Source organism: Hemiscyllium ocellatum, chromosome 12 (assembly GCF_020745735.1).
Source record: "Hemiscyllium ocellatum isolate sHemOce1 chromosome 12, sHemOce1.pat.X.cur, whole genome shotgun sequence".
NCBI classification, from domain to species: domain Eukaryota; kingdom Metazoa; phylum Chordata; class Chondrichthyes; order Orectolobiformes; family Hemiscylliidae; genus Hemiscyllium; species Hemiscyllium ocellatum.
In genome coordinates, this window is record NC_083412.1 from 17,605,786 (window position 1) to 17,622,590 (window position 16,805).

Here is a 16,805-nt window from a genome sequence, read left to right on the forward strand (position 1 = left end):
CCGAGGGGGGTTTGAGGGGATTGTTGCAGGAATTTGGAACAGCATCATTAAGTTGGGAATAGTCTTTTGGATTTTCAGATAGGTTAAGTTATTCAGTATTCTGTTCTCTTTCGTTTGTGTTTCATTCAGTAATCTTGTAAATAAATTCTGTTTTGTTTAAAACTAAGTGGTTTGACCATCTGCCTCCCTCCTGGAATATCCGTGTTACACCTGCAATTCACAACTGGCAAAGTTAGAGTCTGGGCTACTTTCTTAAGAAATCTTGAGGGAGTCCTAACACCCTAATGTGCTTTGATCTGCCTGTACTGTGTACAAAACAAATCTTTTCACTGTACCTAGGCACATGCGACAATAATAAATCAATTGACACCACAAAGAAACCTTTCACAATTCACAAAGAATCTGACGTCCAGCAGTAAACCGTCACCAGTCATAACTCGGTAACTAACGTGGACGATGGCCTTCCAGGTTAAGACATTCCGCGGAGAATCCGAACCATCCTCAGAGTGGGTCGGCGAGGATGAGGTTACTTGCTCAACAGTGGAACGTGATCTCAGGTTGTGATTCTCTCTGTCCGAGTTGGGCCATCACCCACGGACCGACTTGGTGCTGTGCTAGATCCACTGCCGGAGACTTCACAGTCATTCGCGTTGCACCAGCTGAAACTGCTGGGCATATTGTTAACCTCAATGCTGAACTGTTACTGCTTCCCTCGACAATGTGAACTGGAACATATCTAGGAGCAAACCCTGCAAAACTTTTGGAACACTGCATTCAATTCTCCTCTTCCTCCTATTGGAAGGATGATGCGAAACTTGAAAGGGTTCAGAAAAGATTTACAAGGATGTTGCCAAGGTTGGAGGGTTTGAGCTACAGGGAGAGGCTAAATAGGTTGGGGCTGTTTTCCCTGGAGCATCAGAGGCTGAGGGGTGACCTTATAGAGATTTATAAAATCATGAGGGGCATTGATAGGATAAATAGCCAAGGTCTTTTCCCCTGGGTAGGGGAGTCCAAACCTAGAGGGCATAGGTCTAAGTTGAGAGGGCAGAGTTTTAAAAAGAACCGAAGGAGCTTTTCCACACAGAGGGTGGTGTGTGTATGGAATGAGCTGCCAGAGGAAGTGGTGGAGGCTGGTGCAATTACAGCATTTAAAAGGCATCTGGATGGGTACATGAATAGAAAGGGTCTAAAGGGATATAAGCCAAGTGCTGGCAAATGGGACTAGATTAGGTTGGGATATCTGGGCGGCATGGACGAGTTGGACCAAAGTTCTGTTTCTGTGCTGTACATCTCCATGACTCTATGACCACTTCAAGCAAAAAGATGGGGAGAATCGGAAAGTTGTTACCTTGAAGAATTTGCAGGTTAAGTCGGGTGATGGGCTACCCTGGTCTAGGTGCCACATGGTCACTTATAATGGGGTTGGAGGTCTTGTAGGTGTGCTTCCAATACATGTCTTCCTGGCTAAAGGGCATTGTGTATGGGCATATCGCACCCATAGAGATGATGGTATTAACCAGGGTGTGGCCTTCACTTGACGCACGCGCTGACACTTCAGAACGCCACATTCCAGCCAAAGCTATATTTTACCGGAAAGTCAGGGGCTCAGATACTGGTGAGGGGTGTGGTGGTGGTGGGGGGCAGGGGAGGGTGCAGGTAGGGGATTGCGTGGGAGGTGGGGAGGGAGGGATGGGGAGGTAGAACCAAACCCCATGGTTTGTGCCCCTGAACACAACAACAATGATGGATGCCAGCTGTAGTTAAAAGGATGACTTTCAGGTGAATGGCCAGCACAACTGTCCACCCTTTCCGAAGGCATCCTCTCCCCTATCGATCAGCCACCCAATTAGAAAAAAACACAGTAAAACTGGTAAATGGGATATACAGGTTCAAGGTAGGTACATTTACTATTGTCACTTGTACCAAGGCACAGTGAAAAATGCATAATGACGCCATGTTCTGGTGCCATCTTGGATGACGGAATAAACAGTTAAAAAATGGACTTGTCTTTGATACATCCAAATGGAAGTACAGTATGTTCATTTACCATTAAAGGCAAGGTGGCCATAGTCCTACCAGAGCACAAGGCTGCTCCCTCATTAGAGAGAGAGACAGCGGGGGAGCTGGTTTAACATGAGGGTCACCATGCCTCTGGCGAGGGGAGAGGTCGAGAAGGTGACACATTCATGGTAACCTCAGCTGCCACAGGAATTGACACCAGGTTCTTGGGCCAACTGAGCTAACCGACCTGCCCATTTATCGGGATTGCCCTCTGCAAAATATATTAGTGCACGCACTCTTCCCCTACATTGGGTGGGGTCACTGAAGGGCTGTCAGTTCAGGGAATCAGGCTCTTTCTTTGATTGAAATCTTCCTTTAAAGGAGGTGGAAGCAAACTTTTGTCACAGTAAGGGTATAGAACCCCCTTCCTACTTGCAATGACTACAAGACCCTCAGATCCATTTCCTAAACCCAGATGGCGGGTCCTGTCTGGAGAAGCCTTAGCTGTCTTGGCTGTGCCTGGTCCCATGCCTGTGACGGTAACATGGTTTACGTCTGAAAGCCGGGACACCACAAAGCAAAGGGATCATAGAACCCTGACAGTGTGGAAGCAGGCCATTCAGCCCATCGAGTCCACCCCTCCAAAGAGCATCTCCCCACACCCTGCACACCATGGGCAATTTGGCGTGGCCAATCCACCCAACCTGACCACCTTTGGACTGTGGGAGAAATCCACGCAGGCGCACGGGAAATGTGCAAACTCTACGCAGACAGTTACCTAAGGGGGGGAATCAGAGCTGTGTCCCTGGCGCTGTGAGGCAGCAGTGCTAACCACTGAGCCACCATGCCACACCTCGAGACCTCATCAGCGATTGGAGCAAGTGCCGAGCTGAGGAAATGCCTTCGTTTGTTGGGTCAAACATTGAAACAAAGGTTCAGTCTAACCTGCTCAGGTCAATGTTTAACCACACGCCATTACTTAGAAAGGAGCAGGGCTCCCCAAACAATATTTGCCCCTCAACCTATACCACAGTTCAGTGGGTTGCTGTCGAAGAGATTATGCTACCTACAAAACTGCTGTTGTATTTCCCTGAGATAGTGGCTGTAATGATACTCCCAACATTTAATGATGAGGATACACTCGACGTATTGTAAAAACACACCCCCTCTTTTCTTGTCACCCTTGTATTTATTTATTTCAAAGTCCCTGACATTAAAGGGCTGCTGCATTGCTGGAAAGACATAGGAACAGATAAAGGCCAGTCAGCCCATTGCGTCTATCCCAATGAGATCATGCCTGATCTGATAATCCGCATCTCCACTTTCCTGCCTTTCCTCATAACTATCGATTCCCTTGCTGATTAAAAATCTGTCTATCTCATCCCTGAATATATTTCGTGATGCTACCTCTAGAGCCCTCTGCAGTAAAGAATTCCACAGATACACTACCCTCTCAGAGAAGATATTCCTCCTCATCTCAATTCTAAATGGGTGACTCCTTATTCTGAGTTGATGCCCTCTGGTCCTAGACTGTCCCACAAGGGGAAACAACCTCTCCCCCATCGAGCCTGTCAAGTTCCCTCAGGATCCTGTGAATAGTTCATTACCTTGCTTATTGTCCAGGCTTTGCCAGGATGAGTCATGACATACAGTGCAGGGCTTGGGATTGGTGGAGGCAGCTGATCATGTGATCCCACTCCTCTGGGAACATGATCAGTCATTACTGATAACCCTGCCAATATCACCAACCATTACTGATAACCCTGTCAATATATATCACCATTACTGATAACCCCGTCAATATCACCATGACTGATAACCCTGTCAATATCATCAACCATTACTGAAATTCCTGTTAATATCACCATTGCTGATAACCCTGTCAATATCACCGATTATTGCTGATAGCCCTGTCAATAACATCAATCATTACTGATAACCCTGTCAATATCACCATTGTTGATAACTCTGTCAATATCACCTTGACTGATAACCCTGTCAATATCACCTTGACTGATAACCCTGTCAATATCACCATGACTGATAACCCTGTCAATATCACCATGACTGATAACCCTGTCAATATCATGATTATTGCTGATAACCCTGTCAATATCACCATGACTGATAACCCTGTCAATATCACCAACCAATACTGATAACCCTGTCAATATCACCATGACTGATAACCCTGTCAATATCCCCGATTATTGCTGATAACCCTGTCAATAACACCGATTATTGCTGATAACCCTGCCCATCTCACCGACCACTCCTGATGACCCTGTTAATATCAGCCAGTGCCGTTGATAATGCTGCCCATTTTACCAACCACTGCTGAAAGCTGTATCAATATCACCGATCACTGCAGATAGCCCGGCCAAAATCATCGGCTACTGCTGATAACCCTGCCCACCTCACCGATCGCTACTGATAACCCTGTCAACATCACCGCCCACTGCTGATCACCTGGGCAATATCACCGGCATCTGCGCCAGGTTCCCTTTCTTACCCCCCGCATTCATTGCCCGTCCCTAACTGACCGGGAGGAGGCAGCAGTGGCCCACTTTCTTGAACCTGCCTCAGCCTTGAAAGGCGGGGGAGGGAGAGGGGCGTTCCTGTGGCACTGTGGAAACCCGTGACAGATTCCCAAGCCACGGTGAGTGGCACGGGGGGTACCCGTGCTCCCACTCGCCCCTTTGCCCTTTGAGGTGGGTGGTAGTGAGCTGGGGCTGGTCAGGCAGCTCCGGTGCAGCTGCAGCGGACTGTAGTTGGCTGCAAACTCCAGGCTGACATCCCTTTAGCCCCGAGTAGGTAGAGCGAGCAACAGGGGGAAGGTGAACAGCACAACTCATTTGCCCCCCATGTGCGGCCCAGAAACATGACCATTTAGCACTAGATGGCAGCATTGCATGCTGCTAAACCCTGACACACAAACACACACACACAACTCTTGTCTCTATCTAATTAGACAGAAACTGCAACCGCTCCACACACTTGCAACGTATTAGCTATTGAAAGAAATGTCTACAAGCATATGCATTTCAACACATTACAGGGGGCAGGAAAAAAATGCCTTCCCCTTTGTTTGCTGTACTGCTGCACTTTTTAAAAACATTTTTTTTTGTTAACAGAAGGGGCCATTTTCCTTTTGAAAGGAAGCTGGTATCCAGCAACAGAAAGTGACAATCATAGGGGCTGAATCTCTGGGAATGAGCTGCCTCATTGGGGGGTGGAATAAGAAACAAGAAAACAAGAGAGAGAAAAAAAGAGATCTTGCGTCTCAGTGAAGAAAATAGTCCAAACACATCCCATTGTCAAGAAAGGCAGGCAGATGCAAGATAAGATTGTCCTTACCTGCTGCCATGGCAGAATGCTCTCTGATCCCGTCGAAATACTGGGTGTCCCTCTCATCAGATCGTTCAATCACTTATTCTTCCACCCTCGGGGCTAGAGAGGCGAAGGCTGAGAGGTTCAACAGCGATTGACAGCAGCGAGCAACACCTGGTTAAAAGCTGAGGGTAGACACACAGATAGAGAGAGAGGGGGAGAGGGGAGGACAAAAGCTTGCCGAGCATCTGCTGTTATCGCTGGCAGTAGCAATCTTTTTGCTTGCAGTCAGTACAACCATCACCAATGTGCTCAGATAACTTCCTGCACGCTCGTAAACAGGCGAGAGAGAGAGAGAGAGGGAAAGAGAGAGAAACAAGCCCCACCAGCCCCGCAAGATAACAGTTTCCAGGCAGGGAAATAAATCAGAATCCGTTTCACGGGGGCAGAATCCCAAGGGAGGTGAGTTCCTTCTGTTTGCTCTCCTCTCTCTCTCTCTCTCTGTGTTCAACGCTTCAACAACTGGGCTACAGCGTCTTTAACCTTCTCCAACTCAGAAAGACGGATGCCATTTAAGTAGCCGTATGCTAGTTTACCTTGGGGACCCTATGTCTTATCTGTGCTGGAACAGCACACGCAGCCCTTTGTACCCAGCAGCATCTGTGATTGCAACATTTAAAGGTATATACACACACAGGCTGCTTTACTCTTATGTGTTTCAGAGTCAGCTCCCCTCTGCATTCTCCCAGGTGCTGACTGACCTTTGATCTAAAGAGCCAGAAGGTGCCCCTTGCCCCTTCCTCTGTCCCCTCACCTGAAAGGAGCACAGACGCTGGGTAGGGACATTGTCCTTTCACTTGGAGCACAGTTTGATTCTTTCACCAGTTTCCAATGTCTGCTAAGGGAAGGAAACAGAGAGAAAGAGACACCAGCAGCCCCCCCCCCCCCGCCGACCCACATTCTGAGGAGGAGTCAGGAGTGCCTATTGCTCAGGGAGCACAATGAAGGAATGAGACCGCACACTTGCAAAGTAAGCTTGGAGAGATTGTTTGGCAGTAATTGAGACGTATCAGGCCATTGACTTGGCAACTTTTTAATCAAGTGTTTTCACCCGAGGGGCAGCTTTATCACGCAGGTGGTGGTGTGTATATGAAAGGAACTGCCAAAGGAAGGGGTAGAGGCGGGAATGGTAAAGGCATTTGGGCAGGTCCATGGATAGGAAAGGCCGAGAGGCGCATGGGCCACATGCAGGCAAATAGGAGTGGTTCAGTGTAGGATACCTCGTTGGCATGGACGGATGGGACTGAAGGGTCTGCTTCCATGGTGTATCACTCTCTGACAATGTCTGCTGTTTGGAGACCCCTTTCAACACAGGTGTGTGTGTCTGTGAGTGACTGTGTGTGTCTGTGATTGTATGTCTATGTTTATGTGTGTGTCTGTGAGTGACTGTGTGTGTGTCTGTGATTATATGTCTATGTTTATGTGTGTGTCTGTGAGTGACTGTGTTTGTCTGTGATTGTATGGCAATGTTTATGTGTGTGGCTGTGTTTGTGTGTGTGTCTGTGATTATATGTCTATGTTTATGTGAATGGCTGTGTTTGTGTGTGTCTGTGAGTGACTGTGTATGTCTGTGATTGTATGCCCAGGTTTATGTCTATGTTTATGTGTGTGTCCGTGAGTGACTGTGTGGGTGTGTGTCTCTATGCATGTGTGCATATGTGTATCTCTGTATGTGTGCGTGTCTCTGTATGTGTGTCTGTGTGTAAATTAAGAGAGGGAGGGTTGTAATCAAATGAGTGAGGTAAAAGATATAAAGGAAATGGTTAAAAAAAGTTATAACTTCTGATTTTTCAGAAAAGCCCCAAGACTAATTCAATTGTGAAGGAATGAGAATGCACACTTGGAAGGTTAACCTATGAAGTCGAGGGAGATTATTTGTCAGAAATTAAGGTTTACTGAGCTATAGAGAGAATGCTGTCCGTCACTTATCACCCTTAGCCTAAATATTGGCCCAGGAGAAAATGAGGACTGCAGATGCTGGAGATCAGAGTTGAGAGTGTGGTGCTGGAAAAGCGCAGCAGGTCAGGCAGCATGTGAGGAACAGGAGAATCGACATTTTGTGCATAAGCCCGTCATCAGGAAGCCCTTTTCCCTGATGAAGGGCTTATGCCCGAAACGTCGATTCTCCTGCTCTTCGGATGCTGCCTGACCGGCTGTGCTTTTCCAGCGCCACACTCTCAGTTCTGAATATTGGCCCTTCATGTTCTACAAAAGCAATAACTCTACACTCCTAAGTTCTTGCCCTTTCCCCAGAGCTCAGCATTCTCTTGAGATTTATCCATAACCGAATTGCAATTTACGAATGAATAGGCTTCTCTGATCCTTCGAGGAAGCATTATGACCACACCCTCATAATCTTTCCTCTTGCCTCTGGTTGCTCTGCAGTTCCATCTTATTTCCCCAACTGAAACCCTCCATAATTCTGAAGGTGTGTATTACATTTCCCTTTGACTTTCCCTGCTCTAAGTAGCACGTCCACCTCACCAAATTCTCCCAGCTTTGGTAACGTTGCTGTAACTCCCCGGCATTGTCACTCAGCCCTTGACATGCTTCTTAAAGTGTGGCCCCAGAATATTACCCAGCTGAGCTGAGGCTTAACCCAGCATTTTAAGACACTTTAGTAAAAACATCCTTGCTCTTCAACTTTATGCCTGTGTCAAATTAGCTCCCTTTATTTCAAAAACAGCCTTCTCAATTTGTCCTGCGACCTTCAAAGCCTCGCGCACATATACATGAGATCTCTCTGGTCTGTGGCCCTTTAATTTAGATTTTCTTGCTTCTCTCTTGAGCCTTCTAGCTGAAATGAATCATTTCACACTTTTCTGCATTAAATTGCATCTGCCATATGTTGTCCCCTTTCTGTTCTCCCCAAGTCTGTCCCTCATCTCCTCGCTGTTTGCTATATTTCCAACATTGCTATGTATTGCTGCATTTCACTGTGAACTTTCAAGTTTTGCTCTACATGCTGAAGGCAGTCGAATGAACGTGTGTCGGGAAGGGCATTGGTTTTGACCCTAAACCCTGGGGGACTCCATTGAACACATTTCTCCAGTTTGAAAAACATACAGTCATTAAGCATGGCTCACTGTTGTTTTGTCCCTCAGTTGGTGTGTGTGTCTGCCCAGTCAATGCATCGTGAAGTGTACGGCCTTGCTAAGCCCATTATCAACCAGCTTTTGAAAATCCCTATGCGCCTCACAGGCTTGACGGGATCTTGCACAATGCTGGGAAATTCCAATCTGTTTTCCAGCAAGCAGGAACACACCCTTCGCTCCAACCCATCCGTGCCGATCAGATATCCTAAATTAATCTGGTCCCATCCGCCAGCATTTGACCCATAGCCGTCCAAACCCTTCCTACTCATACATTCATCCAGAGGCCCTTTAAATGTTGCAATTGGACCAGCCTTTCCTCCCTTTCGAGAATGTTGCAGTGGAGGGAATGCAGGCACAGCAAGATCCCAAACACAGCAGTGTTAAGGTGACTAGCGATGTACTGTTTTTTGCTTGTAATGTTGATCAAGGAACAAACATTGGCTCGGGCACAGAGGGTAATTTCTCTGTCGACTTTCACTATGAATTGTACACACGTCCGACAGCACCAATGTGTCCATGTCATCCGAACGCCCCTGGCAGTTCTCTCCCGGCACATTTGCCCAACTCGTCTCTCAGCCCACAACCCGAGTGAGCCCCAGCTGACCCAACAGACAAAATGTTAACCTTCTTCATCGCCTTCAAACATCTCAACAAATTCAGTTCAACTCAAGTTACCTGGAACAGGTCCTTTATGGGTTTTATTAATGAAGTTTACTTTTCCCCAAGCGTCGAGTAGCCCAGCCCCAGATTACAGTCTCTGAAACATTCTCCCTGCGCCGCAGTCAGGCAGGTTAGCCGAGAGATGTCACACTTATTCTTCCATTTTGGCCAGGCTTCCATTTATATTTGCACCCCCTGACCCGCTCACCCCTCCCGGCCCTGTGGAGGACTGAGATACTGTGGCCAGCAACCATAGCGCCCTGGTAGCACCCATCTGGGTCAGCTGACTTGAGCTGCATTATGTGCCCCCTATTCACCCATGTTTCTGCTCTCCAACCTCTCCATCGCACCCTCTTTGGTTGTGATATGGACAGTCTGGTCTCCTTTCAAAAAGACAGACACAAAGGACCACAGCTGATCCATTTACCTGTGCAAAGTGACCTGCTTTACCATCCCTCACTGAGTCCAACTTTTCTTTGATTTGTCGCTTCGTATTTAAGTTAAAAGACGCACAAAGTCTTGGTGTTCTGTTTTACGTTGCCTCCTAATTTATTTGGATGTGGTTTCTTCATCCCTCTGATGAGCTCTTTAGGTTCTTGTCCCCATGTTCTCTGAACTCAGATTGGAGCAGCTTGCATTATGAAACAGAAGGGAAGTGAGCAGCCGAGATAGGGACTCGACAGTTGGGGCATGGATAGGCAATTCCGTGGCTGCGAGAAAGACTGCAGGATGATGCATTTCCTTTCTGGTGCCAGTGTCTCTGAGCAGGCACTGGAACGCGCTGTGAGGGGAGATGGTGGAAGCAGGTACAATGGCAATGTTTAAGAGGCATTTAGACAGATGCATACACATGCAGAGAATGGAGGGAAACAGACCGTGTACAGGCAGATGGGGATTACTTTAGAATAGCGCCATGTTAGCACGACATGGTGGGCCAAAGGGCCTGTTCCTGTGCTGGACTGTTAGCATTGTAAGTGCTCCAACTTTGGGTGGCTTTGCTTTCCCCTGTGTCCAATATAAACTCAGACAGTCTCTACTTTGTAGGCCACCCCAAATTCTCACTTACTGTTCAAACTCCCAAACTTTGATTCTGATCAAACTCCTTCAAATTCCCCTTCAAACCATATAAGGTGACCTGCTTGGACTGGAAGACTTCCATGCGCATTTGTTCCAGGTCATAATTCCTCAAAACCTAAAAGATATTGTGATCACTGTTATCCAAATGCTTTATAGCAAAAAGTGCTGCCACGTCATTCCCACAGAAATGGATGCCTCTTTTACACTTGTATAGGATATAAGTGTCACCGTATGCTGTCCATTCATGAACTCAACCAAATGTTGCGCCGTTTCAGAGGGCAGCTACAATCCACATATATGGCTGTGGTAATGGCAACACATGTTGGGCAGGTTGGAAACGATGACAGACTTCCTATCGTACGCAATGTGCCCTCACATACACTGGAAAGACGTCCAAAGCATTCGTTAGTTCACATTACAGGGATTTTCCCTCTCCCTCTCCACAACTTGTTGTGCTTATGAGAGGATAATAAAAGGACTCCATTAAATGACAAGACCAGCCCGTGCACTGAAATTAATTCAAGGTCAATACTTCAAGGCGCAAAAAGAAGGCCGCCGCAAAGTACTGCCAGCCAATCAGAGGCTCTGCAATATCGGGAAGACCAATCGAGGAACGGCCCATGATGATCTCCAATAATGACAATACATAGAATACTGGGAACAGTGGGTTCTGATGGTCTCCAATACTGACAATGTAGAGTATACCGGGAACAGTGGGCCCTGATGGTCACCAACAGTGACAATATATAGTGTACTGGGGACAGTGGGGCCTGATGGTCTCCAGTACAGACAATATATAGTATACTGGGGACAGTGGGGCCTGATGGTCTCCAATACAAACAATATAAAGAATACTGGGAACAGTGGGCTCTGATGGTCTCCAATACTGACAATATATAGTATTTTGGGAACAGTGGGCCCTGATGGTCACCAACAGGGACAATATATAGTATATTGGGGTCAGTGAGCCCTGATGGTCTCCCATACTGACAATATATAGCATACTGGGGACAGTGGGGCCTGATGGTCTCCAATACAGACAATATATAGTATACAGAGGACAGTGGGCCCTGATGGTCTCCAATACAGACAATATATAGTATTTTGGGGATAGTGGGCCCTGATGGTCCTCAATACTGACAATATATAGTATACTGGGGTCAGTGAGCCCTGATGGTCTCCCATACTGACAATATATAGTATATTGGGAACAATGGGCCCTGATGGTCTCCAACACTGACAATATGTAGCATGCTGCGAACAGTGGGCCTTCATGTCCTCCAATACTGACAATATATAATATACTGGGAACAGTAGTCCCTTAGTCTCCAATGCTGACAATATATAGGATACTGGGGGAAGTGGGAACTGATGGTCTCCAATACTGACAATATGTAATATACCAGGAGCAGTGGGCCCAGATTGTCTCCAATTCTGACAATATATAGTATACTGGATGCAGTGGGCCCTGCTGGTCTCCTATACTGACAATATATAGTATACTGGGAGCAGTGGGCCCGAGTGGTGTCCAATACAGACAATAAATAGGAGACTGGGAGCAGTGAGCACTAATGGTCTCCAATACTGACAATATATAGTAAACTGGGAACAGTGGGGCATGATGGTCTCCAATACTGACAATATATACCATACTGGGTGCAGTGGCCCCTGATTGTCTCCAATACTGACAATATATAGTACACTGGGAACACTGGGGCATAATGGTCTCCAATACTGACAATATTAGTACACTGGGAACAGTAGCTGAAAATGTGTTGCTGGTTAAAGCACAGCAGGTCAGGCAGCATCCAAGGAACAGGAAATTCGACGTTTCGGGCCAGAGCCCTTCATCTGGATGAAGGGCTCTGGCCTGAAACGTCAAATTTCCTGTTCCTTGGATGCTGCCTGACCTGCTGTGCTTTAACCAGCAACACATTTTCAGCTCTGATCTCCAGCATCTGCAGACCTCACTTTTTACACTGGGAACAGTAGGCCCTGATTGTCTCCAATACTGACAATATATAGTATACTGGAAACAGTGGGCCCTGATGGTCTCCAATACTGACAATATATAGTATACTGGAAACAGTGGGCCCTGATGGTCTCCAATACTGACAATATATTGTATATTGGGAACAATGGGCCCTGATGGTCTCCAATACTGACAATATATAGTACACTGGGAACAATGCGCCCTGGTGGTCTCCAATACTGACAATATATAGTATACTGGAAGCAGTGGGCCCTAATAGTCTCCAATACTGACAATATATAGTACACTGGGAACAATGGGCCCTAGTGGTCTCCAATACTGTCAATATATAGTATACTGGAAGCAGTGGGCCCTAATAGTCTCCAATACTGACAATATATAGTAAACTGTGAACAGTGGACTGTGCTGGTCTCCAATAGTGACAATATATAGTACACTAGGAACAATAGGCCATGATTGTCTCCTATACTGACAATATATAGTATACTGTGAACAGTGGGCCCTGGTGGTCTCCAATACTGACAATATATAGTATATTGTGAACAGTGGGCCCTGATGTTCTCCAATACTGACAATATATAGTATACTGGGTGCAGTGGACCCCAATTGTCTCTAACACTGACAATATATAGTATACTGTGAACAGTGGGCCCTGATGGTCTCCAATACTGACAATATATAGTATACTGGGGACAGTGGGCCTGATGGTCTCCAATACTGACAATATATAGTATACTGGGAACAATGGACCCTGATGTTCTCCAATACTGACAATATATAGTATACTGAGAACAATGGGCCCTGATGGTCTCCAATACTGACAATATATAGTATACTGGGAACAGTGGGCCTTCATGTTGTCCAATACTCACAATATATAGTATACTGTGAACAGTGGGCTCTGCTGGTCTCCAATAGTGACAATATATAGTACACTAGGAACAATAGGCCATGATTGTCTCCAATATTGACAATACATAGTATACTGTGAACAGTGGGCCCTGATGGTCTCCAATACTGACAATATATAGTATACTGAGTGCAGTGGACCCTAATTGTCTCTAAAACTGACAATATATACTATACTGCGAACAGTGGGCCCTTATGGTCTCCAGTAGTGATAATATATAGTATACTGGGGACAGTGGGCTTGATGGTCTCCAATACCGACAATATGTAGTATACTGGGAACAGTGGGCCCTGATTGTCTCCAACACTGACAATATATGGTATATTGTATCAGTGAGCCTGATGGTCTCTAATACTGACAATATGTAGTATACTGGGAACAATGGGCCCAGATGTTCTCCAATATTGACAATATATAGTATACTGGGAACAGTGGGCCCTGATGGTCTCCAATACTGACAATATATAGTATACTGGAGACAGTGGGCCTGATTGTCTCCAATACTGCCAATATATATTATATTGGTGACAGTGGGTCTGATGGTCTCCAATACTGCCAACATATATTATAATGGAAACAGTGGGCCCTGATGATCTCCAATACTGACAATATATAGTGTACTGGGAAGAGTGGGCCTTGATTATCTCCAATACTGACAATATATATTATATTGGGTGCAGTGAGCCCGATGGTCTCCAATAATGACAATATATAGTATACTGGGAACAATAGGCCCTGATGGTCTCCAATACTGACAATATATAGTATTCTGTGAACAGTGGGCCCTGATGGTCTCCAATACTGACAATATATAGTATACTGGGAGCAGTGGGCTCTGATGGTCTCCAATACTGACAACAGATAGGATACTGGGAACAGTGAGTCTGATGGTCTCCAATACTGACAATATATAGTATAATGGGAACAGTGGGCCTTCATGTTGTCCAACACTGACAATATATAGTATACAGGGAACAGTGGGTGTGCTGATCTCCAATAGAGACAATATATAGTATAATGGGAACAGTGGGCCCTGATTGTCTCCAATATTCACAATATATAGTATACTGGGAGCAGTGGGCCCTGATGTTTTCTAATTCTGACAATATATATTATACTGGGAACAGTGGGCCCAGATGTTCTCCAATACTGACAACATATAATGTACTGCGAGCAGTGGAACCAGATTTTCTGCAATACTGACAATATATAGTATACTGTGAACAGTGGGCCTTGATGGTTTCCAATACTGATAATATATAGTATACTGTGAACAGTGGGCCCAGATGGTCTCTAATACTGATAATATATAGTATACTGTGAACAGTGGGCCCTGATTGTCTCCAGTACTGACAATATATAGTATATTGGGAACAGTGGGCCCTGATGGTCTCCAATACTGACAATATATAGTATACGGGACAATGGGCCCTGATGGTCTCCAATACTGACAATATATTGTATACTGGGAACTTTGGGACCTGATGGTCTCCAATAATGATAATATGTAGAATACTGGGAACAGTGAGCCCTGATGGTCTCCAGTAATGACAATATATAGTATTTTGGGAACAGTGGGCCCTGATGGTCTCCAATACTGACAATATACAGTATACTGGGTCAGTGAGCCCTGATGGTCGACAATCCTGACAACATATAGTATACTGGGGATAGTTGGCCCTGATGGTCCTCAATACTGTCAATATATAGTATACTGGGTCAGTGAGTCCTGATGGTCGACAATCCTGACAATATATAGTATACTGGGGATAGTTGGCCCTGATGGTCCTCAATACTGTCAATATATAGTATACTGGGGTCAGTGAGCCCTGATGGTCGACAATACTGACAATATATAGCATACTGGGAACAGTGGGCCCTGATGGTCTCCAATACTGACAACATATAGGATACTGGAAACAGTGGGTCTGATGGTCTCCAATACTGACAATATATAGTATACAGGGAACAGTGGGCTGTGCTGATCTCCAATAGTGACAATATATAGTATAATGGGAACAGTGGGCCCAGATTGTCTCCAATACTAACAATATATAGTATACTGGGAGCAGTGCGCCCTGATGTTTTCTAATTCTGACAATATATATTATGCTGGGAACAGTGGGCCCAGATGGTCTCCAATACTGACAACATATAATGTACTGCGAGCAGTGGAACCAGATTTTCTCCAATACTGACAATATATAGTATACTGTGAACAGTGGGCCTTGATGGTCTCCAATACTGACAATATCTAGAATACTGGGAACAGTGGGCCCTGATGGTCTCCAATACTGACAATATATAGTATACTGTGAACAGTGGGCCCAGATGGTCTCTAATACTGATAATATATAGTATACTGTGAACAGTGGGCCCTGATTGTCTCCAGTACTGACAATATATAGTATATTGGGAACAGTGGGCCCTGATGGTCTCCAATACTGACAATATATAGTATACGGGACAATGGGCCCTGATGGTCTCCAATACTGACAATATATTGTATACTGGGAACTTTGGGACCTGATGGTCTCCAATAATGATAATATGTAGAATACTGGGAACAGTGAGCCCTGATGGTCTCCAGTAATGACAATATATAGTATTTTGGGAACAGTGGGCCCTGATGGTCTCCAATACTGACAATATACAGTATACTGGGTCAGTGAGCCCTGATGGTCGACAATCCTGACAACATATAGTATACTGGGGATAGTTGGCCCTGATGGTCCTCAATACTGTCAATATATAGTATACTGGGTCAGTGAGTCCTGATGGTCGACAATCCTGACAATATATAGTATACTGGGGATAGTTGGCCCTGATGGTCCTCAATACTGTCAATATATAGTATACTGGGAACAGTGGGGCCTGATGGTCTACAATGCTGACAATATATAGGATACTGGGCGAAGTGGGCTTTGATGGTCTCCAATACTGACAAAATATAATATACTGGGAACAGTGGGCCCAGATTGTCTCCAATTCTGACAATATATAGTATACTGGATGCAGTGCGCCCTGCTGGTCTCCTATACTGACAATATATAGTATACTGGGAACAATGGGGCCTGATGGTCTCCAATACTGACAATATATAGTATACTGGGAGCAGTGGGCCCGGGTGGTGTCCAGTACAGACAATATATAGGAGACTGGGAGCAGTGGGCACAGATGGTCTCCAATACTGACAACATATAGTAAACTGGGAACAGTGGGCCCTGATGGTCTCCAATACTGACAATATATAGTACACTGGGAACAGTGGGGCCTGATGGTCTCCAATACTGACAATATATATCATACTGGGTGCAGTGGCTCCTGATTGTCTCCAATACTGACAATATTTCGTAAACTGGGAGCAGTGGGCCTTGATGTTCTCTAATACTGACAATATATTGTATACTGGGAACAATGGACCCTAATGGTCTCCAATACTGACAATATATTGTATACTGGGAACAATGGGCCCTAATGGTCTCCAATACAGACAATATATTGTATACTGGGAACAATGGGCCCTGATGGTCTCCAAAACTGACAATATGTAGTATACTGGGAACAATGGGCCCAGATGTTCTCCAATATTGACAATATACTGGGAACAGTGGGCATTCATGTTGTCCAATACTGACAATATATTGTATACTGTGAACAGTGGGCTGTGCTGGTCTCC

At 45.5% G+C, this 16,805-nt stretch overlaps 1 protein-coding gene across 2 annotated transcripts in view; it reads right to left on the reverse strand.

Annotated features, from left to right (window-relative positions):
- enox1 (ecto-NOX disulfide-thiol exchanger 1) overlaps nt 1-5,865 on the reverse strand; it is a 229,638-nt gene extending 223,773 nt beyond the window's left edge. For both annotated transcript variants that reach the window (XM_060832906.1, XM_060832907.1), the window contains exon 1: nt 5,359-5,865. In XM_060832906.1, the coding sequence (XP_060688889.1) occupies nt 5,359-5,368 (10 nt within the window). In that variant the 5' untranslated portion in view covers nt 5,369-5,865. The remainder of the gene's footprint in view (nt 1-5,358) is intronic.
- Nucleotides 5,866-16,805: the final 10,940 nt, after the last annotated feature.